The sequence below is a fragment of the Lissotriton helveticus genome, chromosome 10 (assembly GCF_964261635.1).
Source record: "Lissotriton helveticus chromosome 10, aLisHel1.1, whole genome shotgun sequence".
NCBI classification, from domain to species: domain Eukaryota; kingdom Metazoa; phylum Chordata; class Amphibia; order Caudata; family Salamandridae; genus Lissotriton; species Lissotriton helveticus.
Genome location: NC_136071.1, coordinates 1,107,139,684 through 1,107,157,202, shown reverse-complemented (window position 1 = coordinate 1,107,157,202; position 17,519 = coordinate 1,107,139,684). Strand labels below are relative to the sequence as shown.

Below are 17,519 nucleotides of genomic sequence, written 5' to 3'. Positions count from 1 at the left end.
AGGCAGTGCTAGCTGTCTGGGTATGAAGACCTCTCTCTCTTACACACTCTCTCTCTCTTACACACTCTTTTTCGTACACACTCTTTTTCGTACACACTCTTTTTCGTACACACTCTCTCTCGTACACACATTCTCTCTTACCCACACTCTCTCTTACACACACTCTCTCTTACACACACTCTCTCTTACACACACTCTCTCTTACACACACTCTCTCTTACACACACTCTCTCTTACACACACTCTCTCTTACACACACTCTCTCTTACACACACTCTCTCGTACACACTCTCTCTCTTACACTCTCTCTTACACACTCTCTCTCTTACACACTCTCTCTCTTACACACTCTCTCTTACACACTCTCTCTTACACACTCTCTCTTACACACTCTCTCTTACACACTCTCTCACACACACACTCTCTCACACACACACTCTCTCACACACACACTCTCTCACATACACTCTCACTCACACACACTCTTTCTCTCTCACACACACTCTTTCTCTCTCACACACACACTCTCTCTCTCACACACACACTCTCTCTCCGACTACACCCTCTAACTCCACCATCCAACTACACCCTCCAACTCCTTCCTCCAACTACAAATCCACCCCCAACACCACCCTCCAAAAACACCATCCAACTCTACCCTCCAACTCCAACATCCAAATACACCCTACAAATCCACCCTCCAACTACAGCCTCCAAATCCACCCGCACACTACAACTCCACCCTCCAACTCCACCCTCCAACTCCACCCTCCAACTCAAAAGCCAACTCCACCCTCCAACTCAAAAGCCAACTCCACCCTCCAACTCAAAAGCCAACTCCACCCTCCAACTCAAAACCATTGTTGTTTGTAATATCAATACATGTAAGTCACATAAATACAACCCATATTGCATTACAAATGCTATAGGTGTCACATTTGCAAAAGTTATAACTATTAGCGTTGTAAATGACAAAGCAATTAATTTCACTATTTTTCACAACAAAACATTAAAATAAAATTGGTCATTTACAATAGCATAGCTCAAACTTTCCAAATGAGAAACATATTGCATTGCATTTTAACTCCCTGTTAACTTCTGCTGATCTGATGCTCACTTTCACCACACCTCCTTCTCTAAACACTGTTCTCTTCTCCTGTGCTGATCTGCTGCTCTCTTTCAACCGCCTCCTTCTTTAACTCCCTGTTCTCTTCTCCTGTGCTGATCTGCTGCTCTCTTCCACCCCAACTCCTTCTTTACCTGCCTGTTCTCTTCTCCTGTGCTGATCTGCTACTCTCTTCCACCCGCCTCCTTCTTTAACTCCATGTTCTGTTCTCCCATGCCCTCCCTCTATCGCCCTCCCTCTATCGCCCTCCCTCTATCGCCCTCCCTCTATCGCCCTCCCTCTATCGCCCTCCCTCTATCGCCCTCCCTCTATCGCCCTCCCTCTATCGCCCTCCCTCTATCGCCCTCCCTCTATCGCCCTCCCTCTATCGCCCTCCCTCTATCGCCCTCCCTCTATCGCCCTCCCTCTATCGCCCTCCCTCTATCGCCCTCCCTCTATCGCCCTCCCTCTATCGCCCTCCCTCTATCGCCCTCCCTCTATCGCCCTCCCTCTATCGCCCTCCCTCTATCGCCCTCCCTCTATCGCCCTCCCTCTATCGCCCTCCCTCTATCGCCCTCCCTCTATCGCCCTCCCTCTATCGCCCTCCCTCTATCGCCCTCCCTCTATCGCCCTCCCTCTATCGCCCTCCCTCTATCGCCCTCCCTCTATCGCCCTCACTCTATCGCCCTCACTCTATCGCCCTCACTCTATCGCCCTCACTCTATCGCCCTCACTCTATCGCCCTCACTCTATCGCCCTCACTCTATCGCCCTCACTCTATCGCCCTCACTCTATCGCCCTCACTCTATCGCCCTCACTCTATCGCCCTCACTCTATCGCCCTCACTCTATCGCCCTCCGTCTATCGCCCTCACTCTATCGCCCTCCGTCTATCGCCCTCACTCTAGCCGTCTATCGCCCTCACTCTAGCCGTCTATCGCCCTCACTCTAGCCGTCTATCGCCCTCACTCTAGCCGTCTATCGCCCTCACTCTAGCCGTCTATCGCCCTCACTCTAGCCGTCTATCGCCCTCACTCTAGCCGTCTATCGCCCTCACTCTAGCCGTCTATCGCCCTCACTCTAGCCGTCTATCGCCCTCACTCTAGCCGTCTATCGCCCTCACTCTAGCCGTCTATCGCCCTCACTCTAGCCGTCTATCGCCCTCACTCTAGCCGTCTATCGCCCTCACTCTAGCCGTCTATCGCCCTCACTCTAGCCGTCTATCGCCCTCACTCTAGCCGTCTATCGCCCTCACTCTAGCCGTCTATCGCCCTCACTCTAGCCGTCTATCGCCCTCACTCTAGCCGTCTATCGCCCTCACTCTAGCCGTCTATCGCCCTCACTCTAGCCGTCTATCGCCCTCACTCTAGCCGTCTATCGCCCTCACTCTAGCCGTCTATCGCCCTCACTCTAGCCGTCTATCGCCCTCACTCTAGCCGTCTATCGCCCTCACTCTAGCCGTCTATCGCCCTCACTCTAGCCGTCTATCGCCCTCACTCTAGCCGTCTATCGCCCTCACTCTAGCCGTCTATCGCCCTCACTCTAGCCGTCTATCGCCCTCACTCTAGCCGTCTATCGCCCTCACTCTAGCCGTCTATCGCCCTCACTCTAGCCGTCTATCGCCCTCACTCTAGCCGTCTATCGCCCTCACTCTAGCCGTCTATCGCCCTCACTCTAGCCGTCTATCGCCCTCACTCTAGCCGTCTATCGCCCTCACTCTAGCCGTCTATCGCCCTCACTCTAGCCGTCTATCGCCCCCACTCTAGCCGTCTATCGCCCCCACTCTAGCCGTCTATCGCCCCCACTCTAGCCGTCTATCGCCCCCACTCTAGCCGTCTATCGCCCTCACTCTAGCCGTCTATCGCCCTCACTCTAGCCGTCTATCGCCCTCACTCTAGCCGTCTATCGCCCTCACTCTAGCCGTCTATCGCCCTCACTCTAGCCGTCTATCGCCCTCACTCTAGCCGTCTATCGCCCTCACTCTAGCCGTCTATCGCCCTCACTCTAGCCGTCTATCGCCCTCACTCTAGCCGTCTATCGCCCTCACTCTAGCCGTCTATCGCCCTCACTCTAGCCGTCTATCGCCCTCACTCTAGCCGTCTATCGCCCTCACTCTAGCCGTCTATCGCCCTCACTCTAGCCGTCTATCGCCCTCACTCTAGCCGTCTATCGCCCTCACTCTAGCCGTCTATCGCCCTCACTCTAGCCGTCTATCGCCCTCACTCTAGCCGTCTATCGCCCTCACTCTAGCCGTCTATCGCCCTCACTCTAGCCGTCTATCGCCCTCACTCTAGCCGTCTATCGCCCTCACTCTAGCCGTCTATCGCCCTCACTCTAGCCGTCTATCGCCCTCACTCTAGCCGTCTATCGCCCTCACTCTAGCCGTCTATCGCCCTCACTCTAGCCGTCTATCGCCCTCACTCTAGCCGTCTATCGCCCTCACTCTAGCCGTCTATCGCCCTCACTCTAGCCGTCTATCGCCCTCACTCTAGCCGTCTATCGCCCTCACTCTAGCCGTCTATCGCCCTCACTCTAGCCGTCTATCGCCCTCACTCTAGCCGTCTATCGCCCTCACTCTAGCCGTCTATCGCCCTCACTCTAGCCGTCTATCGCCCTCACTCTAGCCGTCTATCGCCCTCACTCTAGCCGTCTATCGCCCTCACTCTAGCCGTCTATCGCCCTCACTCTAGCCGTCTATCGCCCTCACTCTAGCCGTCTATCGCCCTCACTCTAGCCGTCTATCGCCCTCACTCTAGCCGTCTATCGCCCTCACTCTAGCCGTCTATCGCCCTCACTCTAGCCGTCTATCGCCCTCACTCTAGCCGTCTATCGCCCTCACTCTAGCCGTCTATCGCCCTCACTCTAGCCGTCTATCGCCCTCACTCTAGCCGTCTATCGCCCTCACTCTAGCCGTCTATCGCCCTCACTCTAGCCGTCTATCGCCCTCACTCTAGCCGTCTATCGCCCTCACTCTAGCCGTCTATCGCCCTCACTCTAGCCGTCTATCGCCCTCACTCTAGCCGTCTATCGCCCTCACTCTAGCCGTCTATCGCCCTCACTCTAGCCGTCTATCGCCCTCACTCTAGCCGTCTATCGCCCTCACTCTAGCCGTCTATCGCCCTCACTCTAGCCGTCTATCGCCCTCACTCTAGCCGTCTATCGCCCTCACTCTAGCCGTCTATCGCCCTCACTCTAGCCGTCTATCGCCCTCACTCTAGCCGTCTATCGCCCTCACTCTAGCCGTCTATCGCCCTCACTCTAGCCGTCTATCGCCCTCACTCTAGCCGTCTATCGCCCTCACTCTAGCCGTCTATCGCCCTCACTCTAGCCGTCTATCGCCCTCACTCTAGCCGTCTATCGCCCTCACTCTAGCCGTCTATCGCCCTCACTCTAGCCGTCTATCGCCCTCACTCTAGCCGTCTATCGCCCTCACTCTAGCCGTCTATCGCCCTCACTCTAGCCGTCTATCGCCCTCACTCTAGCCGTCTATCGCCCTCACTCTAGCCGTCTATCGCCCTCACTCTAGCCGTCTATCGCCCTCACTCTAGCCGTCTATCGCCCTCACTCTAGCCGTCTATCGCCCTCACTCTAGCCGTCTATCGCCCTCACTCTAGCCGTCTATCGCCCTCACTCTAGCCGTCTATCGCCCTCACTCTAGCCGTCTATCGCCCTCACTCTAGCCGTCTATCGCCCTCACTCTAGCCGTCTATCGCCCTCACTCTAGCCGTCTATCGCCCTCACTCTAGCCGTCTATCGCCCTCACTCTAGCCGTCTATCGCCCTCACTCTAGCCGTCTATCGCCCTCACTCTAGCCGTCTATCGCCCTCACTCTAGCCGTCTATCGCCCTCACTCTAGCCGTCTATCGCCCTCACTCTAGCCGTCTATCGCCCTCACTCTAGCCGTCTATCGCCCTCACTCTAGCCGTCTATCGCCCTCACTCTAGCCGTCTATCGCCCTCACTCTAGCCGTCTATCGCCCTCACTCTAGCCGTCTATCGCCCTCACTCTAGCCATCCCAGCATCACTCTAGCCATCCCAGCATCACTCTAGCCATCCCAGCATCACTCTAGCCATCCCAGCATCACTCTAGCCATCCCAGCATCACTCTAGCCATCCCAGCATCACTCTAGCCATCCCAGCATCACTCTAGCCATCCCAGCATCACTCTAGCCATCCCAGCATCACTCTAGCCATCCCAGCATCACTCTAGCCATCCCAGCATCACTCTAGCCATCCCAGCATCACTCTAGCCATCCCAGCATCACTCTAGCCATCCCAGCATCACTCTAGCCATCCCAGCATCACTCTAGCCATCCCAGCATCACTCTAGCCATCCCAGCATCACTCTAGCTATCCCAGCATCACTCATGGGGCACCGCAGCATCAATCTGTGCAACCATTCAACAACAACTGGTTCAAATATGTACTCTCAATGTTTCAAACTTTCTTACAAATGTCACAAAAAGATGTTAATATTTCTCCTCTGTTCTTGGATTTTCGTCACAATAAAATTCACTGAACAAAATCTTCACACAAGTTATTTACAAAAGATTAAGCTATTGCCATTATAAATTACAATAACTTTTATTTAAGTATTATTAAAAAAAATTAAAAGCCATTGTTATTTGTAATATCAATACATCCAAGTCACGTAAATACAACACATATTGCATTACAAATGCTACAGGTGTCACATTTGCGAAGTTAAAACTATTGGCGTTGTAAATGACAAAGCTATTAATTTCGCTATTTTCAAAACCAACACATAAATACAAAATGTGTTATTTACAATACCAATAGCTCAAACTTTCCTAATGCGAGACCTATTGCATTGCAAATGCTTGTTGTCCTTGGTGGGTGGTGGTGCCCTGTATCAGGGTTGGGTACGGTTCAGGAATGGCGCCATGTTCCCCATCCAGAGTGATTCTTCTGACGAACGTTGGTCACCTCAGAAGACTTTTTCTAATTTTCATCTTTTTTGTGGTTCAGTCCTTTTGTGGGGATGTTGGGGATGGGTTTTGGGGAAGGGGTTGTTTTTGGGGCTCCGCATAGGTTCTCCGGGGGGGTTAGGTGTAGGTTGGGGTGGCTGTGTGCTTCCGACGCGTCCCCCAGTGATCCTGTCTTAGATAAGTGGGCTAGTGCTTCCGTCCCCCTTAGAGATTATGGGTAGAGATCTGAAAATTGTTGGCCTGAATGTTCGGGCCTAAATAGCCCTGTTAAGCATGCAGCCATCCTTTCTCTGTTGGAGAATGCAGATGGTGATGTGTGTCTGTTGCAAGAGACCCATCTCCTCCCCAAAGATACTAAGAGGATAAAAGATAGGCGATTCCCTGTGCAGCTATGGTCCTCAGGCCCAGCAAAGAAACATGGGGTGGCTATTATTTTTAGTGCTCGGGCTTAATGCAAGATCCTATCCCACGTGGTTGATATTAGAGGGCGATTTCTGGCGGTCCGGGTTCAATGGAGAACACACATTTGACAGGGGGCTCACTGTATGCGCCAAACGAACGCCAAGAGCCCTTCTTGAAGGCGGCTCTCTCCGAAGTGCTAGCTTCCCCAGATGCGTTTGTGCTGGTGGTGGGAGACCTGAATATAGTGATGGACTCTGGGCTGGATAGATCTGCTGCGCGCTCATACCAAGCGGGGGCCCTCTCGCAGGGGGCGGGGGGGGCAATGGTTGCAAGACGGGGGGGCTGCATGATGTGTGGCGCTCTCAACACCCCTAGAGCGGGATTATACATATTACTCCTCAGCTCCTCAGCTCATAAAACGTATGCGTGCTTAGATCACTTTTTGGCAATGACTTCTCTCTTGCCCCATTTGTCCGTGGAAGCTATCACTCCGCGCTCTTTGTCAGACCATGCCCTTATTTCTGTCCAGCTTACCTGTAGTGGGCAGCGGCCGCTGGCGTTTCCGAGATTCTCGCCTCCATTCGGAGTCGGCAGTCACTCGCATTAGGGACGCTATCACCCAGTACTTTGCCACCAATGATGGAGATGGTATGTCCTTGGAGTCTGTTTGGGAGGCCCTCAAGCTGGTGGTTCGGGGACAGTTTATTGTGCTGTCTGCGACATATGCTCGGATGCGTAGGGAGAAACTCACTGAGCTGAGAAGGAGGTGGGTGATCTGGAGGCGATACATACGAGGAAAGGGGCTCCACGCGTATGGGGGGGAGTTAGAAACAAAGAGACGCATGCTAAAACACCTTGACCTAGACCGAGCGGAGTATGCCCTTTTGCGCTTGCGCCACAAGTTTTATCTTAGCGGGGACAAGGGGGGGGCGGATGCTGGCGCACAGGATGAGGGCTCCAGCGCAGCAGTCAGCTGTCCAATCCATTAGGGACTCTCAATCAGTGGAACAGACCACCGATTCCCTTATTGTAGACTCCTCCTTATATCAAGGGAAACCTTCGGACCCCGAGCGAGTAGCGGCTTATTTGGCATCTTGCCGCATTATGCCTCTCCTTCAGGTCTCGGCGGAGGCTCTGGATGCTGAGATACGTATTGAAGAGGTCATCTCTGTGATTGCGCAGCTTAAACTGGCCAAATCCCCGGGGCCGGATGGCTTTTCGGCTATCTTTTATAAGACGTTTTGTGTGAAGCTGGCTCCCTTTTTAATGCACCTTTTAAATTCCTTTCTAGAAGTGGGGGAGGTGACCTCCATGTCGGAGGCTGCTATCACAATCATTCCCAAGCCCGGGAAGGACCCTGCGGAATGTGGATCGTATCGTCCGATCTCGCTCCTTAACATTGACGCCAAGCTCTTCGCCAGCATTTTAGCTGCCCGCCTCAGCCCGTTGATTGACGGAATCATAGATTCGGAATGGCGGGTTTTATTCTGACGCGACAGGGCGTGATTCTCTCGCTTATGCAACCCCACTCTTCCTTGCGGCACCTGTCGGCAGAACTGCACAAATTTAGTAGAGTAGTGGGATTTAAGGTTAACTTTTCCAAATCGCAGATACTTAATGTATCGGTACCTCCAGCTGATGTACTGGATCTGCAGCAGGACTTTGCCTTCTAGTGGGTTCACTCCGACATCCCGTACCTGGGAATCCGCCTTGCCCCTTCTATAGCACAGACAGCTTCCATTAATTACAAGCTGTTAGTGGACCAGAGGGCCAAATCGCTGTCCGACTGGTCCTATCTCCACCTGGCCTGGTTCGGTAGACTGGCGGCAGTAAAAATGACGGTGCTCCCGCGCATCTTATACCTCTTTCAGACCCTTCCACTGAGCCCTCCGCCGTGTTCCATCCAGAAACTACAAGGGCTTATTAATAAGTTTGTATGGAATCATAAACGTCCGCGGCTTGCATTCTCACTGATTACAGCCCTTAAGTCCAGCGGTGGGATGGCTTTCCCCTTGCTGAAGGCCTACTTTCAGGCAGCCTGGCTGCGATTCATCCTTGAATGGAACAGGCCATGGTTCAGTAAACACTGGAACTTCATGGACCAGACGGTGGCGGGGTGCAATATTTGGCGTGAGTTGTGGCTTCCTCGGAAGCATAGAGCGTGGGGTCTTTACTCTTCCCCTGTGACGTCACCAACTTTGAAGGTATGGGACCAACTGGCGCAGCGTAAAGGTTGGACTACTTTCCCGTCCCCTATGACGCCCATTGTATATAATCCAGACTTCCCGCCGGGCTGTGCATCCCCGATCTTCCAGCGCTGGAGGGAGGAAGGTTGCAAGAGAGTGGGCTCCCTCCTTGATCTTGATGGCCTAATTCCATTCCCCCTGCTTCGCCAGGACTACTTCTCTCTTTTAGAGTCTGATGCATTTCCTTATACGCAGGTAGCCCATTGGGTTACTAACATTGCTGCTATGTCCCGCCCTCTGACAGCCTTCGAAAGGTGGGTGGTCTGCAAGAAAGATGATCGCAAACTTATATCTGATTTGTATGCTATGATCCTGGCGCGCCCCAAAGCTTCACGTACAAAAGCGGAGGTTCGTTGGGAGACAGAGCTGGGGCGCCCGCTGTCACGTAAGGAGTGCGAGCAGGTGTTACACCGCGTGCACCACATCACTGCCAACGTATCAGGTGCAGAGTCCGCCTATAAGGCAGTTACCTATTGGTATTATACCCTAGCTCGTATTAAGACTTGGGATCAGAAACACTCAGGCCTGTGCTGGAGGGGGTGTGGATCCCCGGGTACCTTGACACACCTTTTGTGGCACTGCCCGAAGCTAGAGCGGTACTGGAAAGCGGTCCTTGACGACCTAGATGATGCGTTTCATATCACGTTCCCTCGAGCTCCTGAACATGCGCTATTAGAGCTTCCACATGTAAAATCGTATCCCTTGCGCTCGCTGAGGTGTAAACAGATTGCTTTGGCCTTGCTGGCGGCGCGCTTAGTCATCCTTGCGCAATGGGGGTCTCGGGATTCTCCTGACCCGAGTGACTGGGTCCGACCGCTGTGGCATCTTCTAGCTATGGAGCGCCTATCGCTGTGTATGGATGGAAAGGGGGCAGAATATGTGCAATTGTGGGGCATATTCTTACATCTTCTCTCCAGGGATTTGCGGGAGGTAACATGTCCAAAGTATTTGCAGATTCTTCAACTTATTCCTTTGGAGCCTCGGGTCCCTCCACGGGGATTTAAGTGGTCTGAGTGGTGCTGTGGGGAGAGCGCGGCGGCCCGGAATATAAGGGGGTAGATGAGACTGATGCTGAGGAGGGTGGTGGGTGGCGATGGGGGAGGTGTGGGGGTAGAGGGGTTTCTTTTGTCCTTGTTGTTCCTGTTCCTATAATTAATTGCAGTAGATCGGTAATAGTACTGGCTGCTCATCATGGCATTGCATTCTCCTTCGCGGGGTCGTCCTCCGGGGTGTAGGCCCGAACGCTGTGTTTAATACTTGTAGAACTTGCTCTTCCGGCCAGCGGATGTAGGCACCTGAGCTGTGTTATGGGATGTTATGCTGCTCAATAAAAATGATTGATTCTAAAAAATCTGGGATCCTTCCAATAAGGTAGAGACTTTCATCTCTGGGGAGACAAGTGGTGGCCGCCGAAGCTGGGCACCCCTCCTGTGCCAAAAACAGTCTCTGCTTTCGGTTTGGCAACACTCTTTCCTTTGAGGACCATGCCAAGTCCGTGGTAGGGACCTGCTTCGGCTTACTCCGTGTCCTTAAACCCATACCCGCCAGCTGATCATCCAAGCTAAGGTGGTGGCCATGCTGGACTACTGCAATATTCTACTGCTTGGCTCTAATAAATCTGTCATCAATAGGTTACAGCACACCATGAATGCGACAGCCTGTACACTGTTCGCCATGCCTAAGTGTAGTTCAGCCTCTGTTCATTGGCTGCCTGTAGAGCAAAGAATACAGTTCAAAGCACCCAAAACTCTTGCAAACATAGGCAAATGAAATGAAATGAAATGAAACAAATATTTATAAAAGCGCACTGCGGCCAAGCGGCTTCCTGGCGCTGAGGAACACAGCCATAATTTGGAAGGGAACCAGGGGGAAGTTAGACAGGAAAAGCCTGAAGGAAGAGAAAAGTTTTAAGAGCTTTACGGAAATGAGAAAAAATAGGAATAGAGCGAATCGAGAGGGGAAGAGAATTCCAGATCTGAGGGGCCCGCACCGAGAAGCGGGTGCCTCCGGTGCGGGATTTACGGAAGCGGGGGACGTGAAGAAGAGAGAGAGAGGACGAGCGAAGAGAGCGACAAGGGGCATGAGAGGAAACTAAAGAATTGATAAAGAGAGGAGCAGATCGGGCATGAGCCCGGAAAGCCAAACAGGCAAGTTTAAAGTGAGATCTGAGGTGAACAGGGAGCCAGTGGAGGGATTTAAGGGCAGGGGTGATGTGGGAGAACTTAGGAAGACGAAAAACAAGACGGGCTGCCTAGTTCTGGATGGCCTGAAGGCGGCGAGTTTCGTAGGCCGGAATGCCTACGAACAGGCCATTGCCATAATCCAGGCGGGAAGTGATAAGGGCAGAAATAATAGTTTTAAGGGCATCAACAGAAAAAAACCGGGAAATCTTGCGGATGAGGCGAAGGGAAAGGAAACAAGCAGAGACGACGGCGCTGATATGCGCATGCATAGTAAGATCATTGCTGATCTTAATGCCCAGGGTCCGGACGGAGGAGACTGGGGAGGGAGGGGGACCAAAGGAAAGGGGCCAGTGAACAGCAGACCAGGGGTTAGAGGGACCACCAGTGAGGACAAGCTCAGTCTTGTCAGGATTGAGCTTTAAATGATTAAAGCTCATCCATTGGGAAATAAAGAGTAGAGTAGAACTGAACTTGGAGAGAGAGTGAGTAGGAGAGGACAGATCGAAAACGAGCTGGAGGTCATCTGCGTAATTGTACACAGAGACCCCCAGCTCGAGAAGGGAGGAGATAAGAGGGCGGATGTAAAGGTTGAAAAGAAGGGGGGACAGAGAAGAACCTTGGGGTACCCCACAGGTGACCGGGAGAGAGGGGGCAGAAAAGTCAGAGAGGTGAACTGCCTGTGATCTGCCCTGAAGAAAGGACGCGATCCAGGAGAGGGCGGTTCCCTGGATGCCCGCTGCGCTGACACGGTCGAGAAGAATGGTATGATCGACCGTGTCAAACGCAGCGGACAAGTCCAAGAGAACTAAGGCCTGGGGGAGATTGCTGTCAGCCTTCCCCTTCAGTTCATCCAGGACCGCGAGGACCACACTCTCAGTGGAGTGGCCAGGTCGAAAACCAGCCTGGCGAGCGGCCAAGATGTTATTCTCCTCGATGAAATTCGAGAGACAAGAAGTCACATAGCTCTCGAGGATCTTCCCAAGATAGGGAAGAAGGGAGATCGGCCTAAAGTTCGATGGAAGGGAAGGGTCCAGGCCAGCTTTCTTCAGGATAGGAAGCACAATGGCAGTTTTGAAAAGAGAAGGAACAGAACCCAAAGCCAGACAAGAATTGAGAAGAGTTAAGGGAGGGGTGGGGCAGGAAGTGTAGAGGGATCTAAGGATCCGAGCAGGAGCACAATACGCCGGAGAACCGGACTTGACCTTAACAAGGAGGTCACGGAAGAGCTCAAGTGATATAGGTTGGAAGTGATCAAAAACAGAAGAACAACAGAAAGAGTGGTCCGGGAAGTTAGGTTCAGGTACAGTCGGAATGTTGGACTTGATGGTGATTATTTTATTAATAAAATAATCATTAAGGGAGTGACAGAGAGATAGAGAGGGGGCGGGGGACAAGCTAGCCCGATCGGAGGTGGCAAGACTACGCACCAGTGAGAAGATCTCACGCGATTTATTGGCCGAAAGGGCTACGCGCTCCGAGAAATACTTGGATTTTGCCGCTAAGATGGCCGATTTGTAGCTGTTCAGAAGAGCTTTATAGGCAATGCGAAGATCAGGACAGTAGTTGCGGCGCCAGCGACGCTCAGAGCGCCTAAGTTCTAATTTCAGCGATCTGAGGTCGCTGGAGAACCACTTATGCGCATCATGGGGGCGGGCTGATCTGATCATTCTGAGGGGGGCGGCCCGGTCACAGGCCGAGAAGAGCCAGTTGTTGATAGCAACCACCTGGTTCTCCACAGGGAGGTTAGTCAGGGTAGGAGCCGATGAAAGTAGAGAAGAAGAGAGATCACTAAGGTCCGTCTTGTTCCAGCTCCGAGCCCAGGTGTTTTTGGGGCGGGAGGCTTTCTCGGGTTGACCTAGACTGATAGAAAAGGAAATCAAAAAATGATCGGACCAGATACAGGGGGAGATCGAGGTAACCGAAGAGTTACAGCGTAGAGACCAAATCTGGTCCAATACGTGACCGTGGGTGTGGGTAGGGGCCAAAACAAGAGGGAGAAAATTAAGACAACGAAGGGTGGCAGAAAAGTCTTTAGAAGAGGAGTCCTCCCTCGGGTCACCCGGCCAAAAGTTAAAATCCCCGAGCAGAAGTAACGAGGAATTGTTAACAGCCAGCGTGGCCAGGAGATCCTGCAGGGTGGACACAAATGACGGCATACTTTGAGGGGGACGGTAGAGAAGAATCACCGTGAGGGGAACCGGGAGGTTGAGCGAACGGGCCACCAAGAAATCCACACCAGAAATGCCAGGGTGCGGCAGGAGCTGGAATTGGAAGGAGCGTCGGACTATCATGGCCACTCCACCTCCAGTTTTACCATCAGGGCGGTCGGCACGAAGAGCGTAGTGGGTGTCAGGGAGAATGGCCAGCAGATCGGGGAGAGAGTCCGAGGAAAACCAAGTTTCTGTAAGGAACAGAAAGTCCGGGGCGTCAGTGTCCAGAAGGTTGAAAAGAGCAGATTGATTTTTCACAGCAGAGCGAGTATTGAGGAGAAGGGCAGAAGCAAGAGGGAAACCGGGGAAAATACGAGTGAGGGGAGGCGGGGAGGATGTTAGAGGTGGGGAAATGGGCAAGACTGGGCCAGTAGGAGGGGAGACGTAAATACCATGCAAGGATAAAAGTTTAACTGTGGATGGAGAGGGAGAGGTAGAGGCAGGAAACGAAGTGAGTTGAGCAGAAGAATACATCAGAGGACGGGCAGGGTCTGTGGCCCCTGGTCCCGGCCGGTCGCGGACGGGCGCAGACGGGCTTGCCTTAGGCGCGCCTTCGGCGCGCAAACGGCGCGCCCGCTGCGCCCGTCCGCTGCGCGAACGGTAGAGGCACATGATTTATTAGTGGGAAAAGGGGGCGTGGCCAGGAAGTGGGCGTGGCCGGAGGAGCGTCCGCTGAAGGCAGCGGGCAGGTCAGAGTGAAGCCGCGGCAGCGTCCAACTCGGCTGCGCGGAAGGGAGGAATGAGAGCAAGGTCCCTAAGACAGGTAAGGGGACAGTGAGTTAAAAAGCGCGCTGAGGCGCTGCGAGGTGAAAGTGCAAATTAAAACGACAAAATGTGGCTGAGAGCTCCCGCGGATGGCAGGGGAGCGATCCTTTTGAGGGAGCGAGCTCGTAATCAGCTCCTAAGTAGGTAGCAGCCCCAAAGGGGCGTGGCCAGGAAGTGGGCGTGGCCGGAGGAGCGTCCGCTGAAGGCGGCGGGCAGGTCAGAGTGAAGCCGCGGCAGCGTCCAACTCGGCTGCGCGGAAGGGAGGAATGAGAGCAAGGTCCCTAAGACAGGTAAGGGGACAGTGAGTTAAAAAGCGCGCTGAGGCGCTGCTAGGTGAAAGTGCAAATTAAAACGACAAAATGTGGCTGAGAGCTCCCGCGGATGGCAGGGGAGCGATCCTTTTGAGGGAGCGAGCTCGTAATCAGCTCCTAAGTAGGTAGCAGCCCCAAAGGGGCGTGGCCAGGAAGTGGGCGTGGCCGGAGGAGCGTCCGCTGAAGGCGGCGGGCAGGTCAGAGTGAAGCCGCGGCAGCGTCCAACTCGGCTGCGCGGAAGGGAGGAATGAGAGCAAGGTCCCTAAGACAGGTAAGGGGACAGTGAGTTAAAAAGCGCGCTGAGGCGCTGCGAGGTGAAAGTGCAAATTAAAACGACAAAATGTGGCTGAGAGCTCCCGCGGATGGCAGGGGAGCGATCCTTTTGAGGGAGCGAGCTCGTAATCAGCTCCTAAGTAGGTAGCAGCCCCAAAGGGGCGTGGCCAGGAAGTGGGCGTGGCCGGAGGAGCGTCCGCTGAAGGCGGCGGGCAGGTCAGAGTGAAGCCGCGGCAGCGTCCAACTCGGCTGCGCGGAAGGGAGGAATGAGAGCAAGGTCCCTAAGACAGGTAAGGGGACAGTGAGTTAAAAAGCGCGCTGAGGCGCTGCGAGGTGAAAGTGCAAATTAAAACGACAAAATGTGGCTGAGAGCTCCCGCGGATGGCAGGGGAGCGACCCTGGCCCGGCGATCTTGAGCAATCTGTGCCACCCTTGTATTCCAGACCGCGGTGTTCGCTCTGCTGACCTACATCTGACGCGCGTGCCGTGGTTCCACAGATCCAAAGCAGGAGGACGTTCATTCAAGGTGGTTGCACCAACTCTTTGGAATGCTCTGCCACTTTCTATCAGAAACTTTCCTAATCGACCTGTCCTTTAGAAGGGTAGTGAAGACCGACCTGTCCTTTAGAAGGGTAGTGAAGACCTGGCTTTTTAAATTATCGGCTTCTCCTCTCATACCCTTACCTTCAGCATTCTAGCGCTGGGACATCCCTCTGCCGGAACAGCCATGCGCTCTATAAATTACATAACATCCTGATGTTTCAGCCTCAGTCCTGGATCTCAGTGAGAACACCTCTGAAGCTTCTTGTCCTGTTAACCTCATGCATCCTCAGAGGACTCTTGTCTCTGGCAGAACCTCAACTCCATATCCGTCTGTTGCTGTTGCGGGCCATTTGCCTTGGATTGATGGCTCCCCTACCATCCATGGCGGGATCCTTGAATGCCAGGGAGGCTTAGCTGAGACGGCGGTACCTGGTGGATCATGAATGGCAGCTGCACCCAGAGGTGTCATAAGGCATATTCAAACAATGAGGACCACCCTGACTAAATCTTTTTGCCACCATCAAATGCTTAGTTTATACACATTTGTACGTTGGATGCCTCTGCGAACGTACTCCCTAGAAGATTCATTTTGACTAGCATGGAACCTGGGATACCTATATGCTTTCCCACCTTTGCTGCTTCTGCTCTGAGTTCTGAAGAAGATTGCATACTACCAAGCCCAATTCATCCTGGTGACCTAGATTAGGCCAGGAGAGTGTGATATTTGAAACTGACTATGCGTTTCTGCCCTCTGTTCAGGCTACCACATTGGGAGCATCTTCTGTCACAGTAATACAGTAGGGTTTTACTCTCAAACCTGCGCAGTGTACACCGCCATGTATTAAGATTGAGTGGTGCCAATTGACGGCGTTTGATTTGCCAACCGAAGTTGTGGATGTCATGCTGGATGCTGGGAAAAATTTGTTAGCGGTTTTGCCATCAGCAGGACAGACGCTTTGCAAGTCAATGTGTCTGATATTTTGTTAGTTGTTTTGTCTTTGGCCTAGCAAGGCCTTGAGGTGGACACTAGTGTGGCATCTGAGGAATATTCTAAAGGGGTGGAATCTGTGTTTAGATAGAGCATCCATCAAAAAGAGTGTTACTGAAAAGGTAAGTAACTTGGTCTTCTTTGTAGCCTATGTCTTTCATTTAAATATTTGCGAAACAGCACTCTGCTAAATACCACTTAACTGGTGATACCTGTAAAGTTTCGTATCGTATTAGGTAAGACTGATTTTATATTCGAGACCTGCTCATATTTGTTCTGTTCCCTTCTTAGAGATTCCCTACTAGCTAGCCTTTTGGACGGAGTGAGAGCATCTGGCAACAGGGATGTTTGTGTAAAGATGACCCCAACACACAGGGGGCAGCGATGGGGCTTAATGAGCATGCCTGTGGATGAAGAAGTGGAAAGCCTACATCTTCGATTCTTAAACACTCCACCAAGTAAGTTTTGGCCATTAATAATAATTGAAAATCAAAACAGGACTGATATTCAGTTATCAATATGGCTAGAAAAAGTAAAGAATGATTACTTGTGACTGCAGTTATTAGTACAAAAGTTTCAGTTGCATGCGTATATCGATTCTTTTTAAAATGTTTTTCTTTGATTTTCTTTATCCCAACAACCTGTATATGTAATACGCTTCATTTATGTATTCTACATTGCTCATTGTTTTATAATAAGACACAATATTAAAGCACAAATATAATCTGCTGACATCTAATCGGTGTGTAGTCTTCTTTTGAATGGTCTTAGTTTTAGAGTTTTTGTAATTGTTATATAGTACATTAATGAGAGATGGAAGACCCTTGTCTCAACAGATGTATTTATTGCTGATTAACAGTGAACTGCATGCCTATAGTAGTTCACTGTAGAATGCCAAAGGTGGTTGGGGGGGCATGGGAAGGATACCCGACAGGGGTAAAAGAGAGAGGATACAGGATCATTCATAGCATTCAAAAGGGAAACTCAAGTTCCTGTAACAGGAGGAGGATAATCTTAAAATAGTCAGTATTCAGTCCAGGAAGAGAAATATAGATAAACTAAAACACACTGGTTAAAGTTGATATATTTAAGACATGTTCCTCCTTACCAGTCCTTAATAGTTCCTAGCTTGTTGAGGTACATTTAATTTCCTCTCTATCTGAGACTTGGTATTAGGGTGCATTGTAGCTCAATTGAACAGCAATTTCATTCTTTTTTGTTCACTTATGAATGATTGCTGTTTGTTAAATTATCAAAACTAGAATTCAAAGCTTACTTGCCTTGAAACTTTGTTTATATAAAGCCAGATTTATTTTTATTTATAGCATTTGTGCAAAGTAATGTATACAACTCAAGTGGCATTACACTGGACAGCCCTCTCGCATACCCCTTCTGGCACAAAAGGCCTCCGACCTTGCCGTACTTAACCGCACTATCTCAGTGGGTGATTTATACCGTACAGTTGTACCCATGATAGGACCTCGACCCCCAGACCCATGCAACGTAGGACTTCCCAGAGTTAAGACCAGGACAGGGTGTTGAACG

At 51.8% G+C, this 17,519-nt stretch overlaps 1 protein-coding gene across 2 annotated transcripts in view; it reads left to right on the top strand.

The window, feature by feature from the left end:
- Positions 1 to 17,519, top strand: part of DNAJC13 (DnaJ heat shock protein family (Hsp40) member C13) — a 1,517,524-nt gene that overhangs the window by 423,044 nt on the left and 1,076,961 nt on the right. For both annotated transcript variants that reach the window (XM_078663869.1, XM_078663868.1), the window contains exon 10: positions 16,266 to 16,432. In XM_078663869.1, the coding sequence (XP_078519995.1) occupies positions 16,266 to 16,432 (167 nt within the window). The remainder of the gene's footprint in view (positions 1 to 16,265; positions 16,433 to 17,519) is intronic.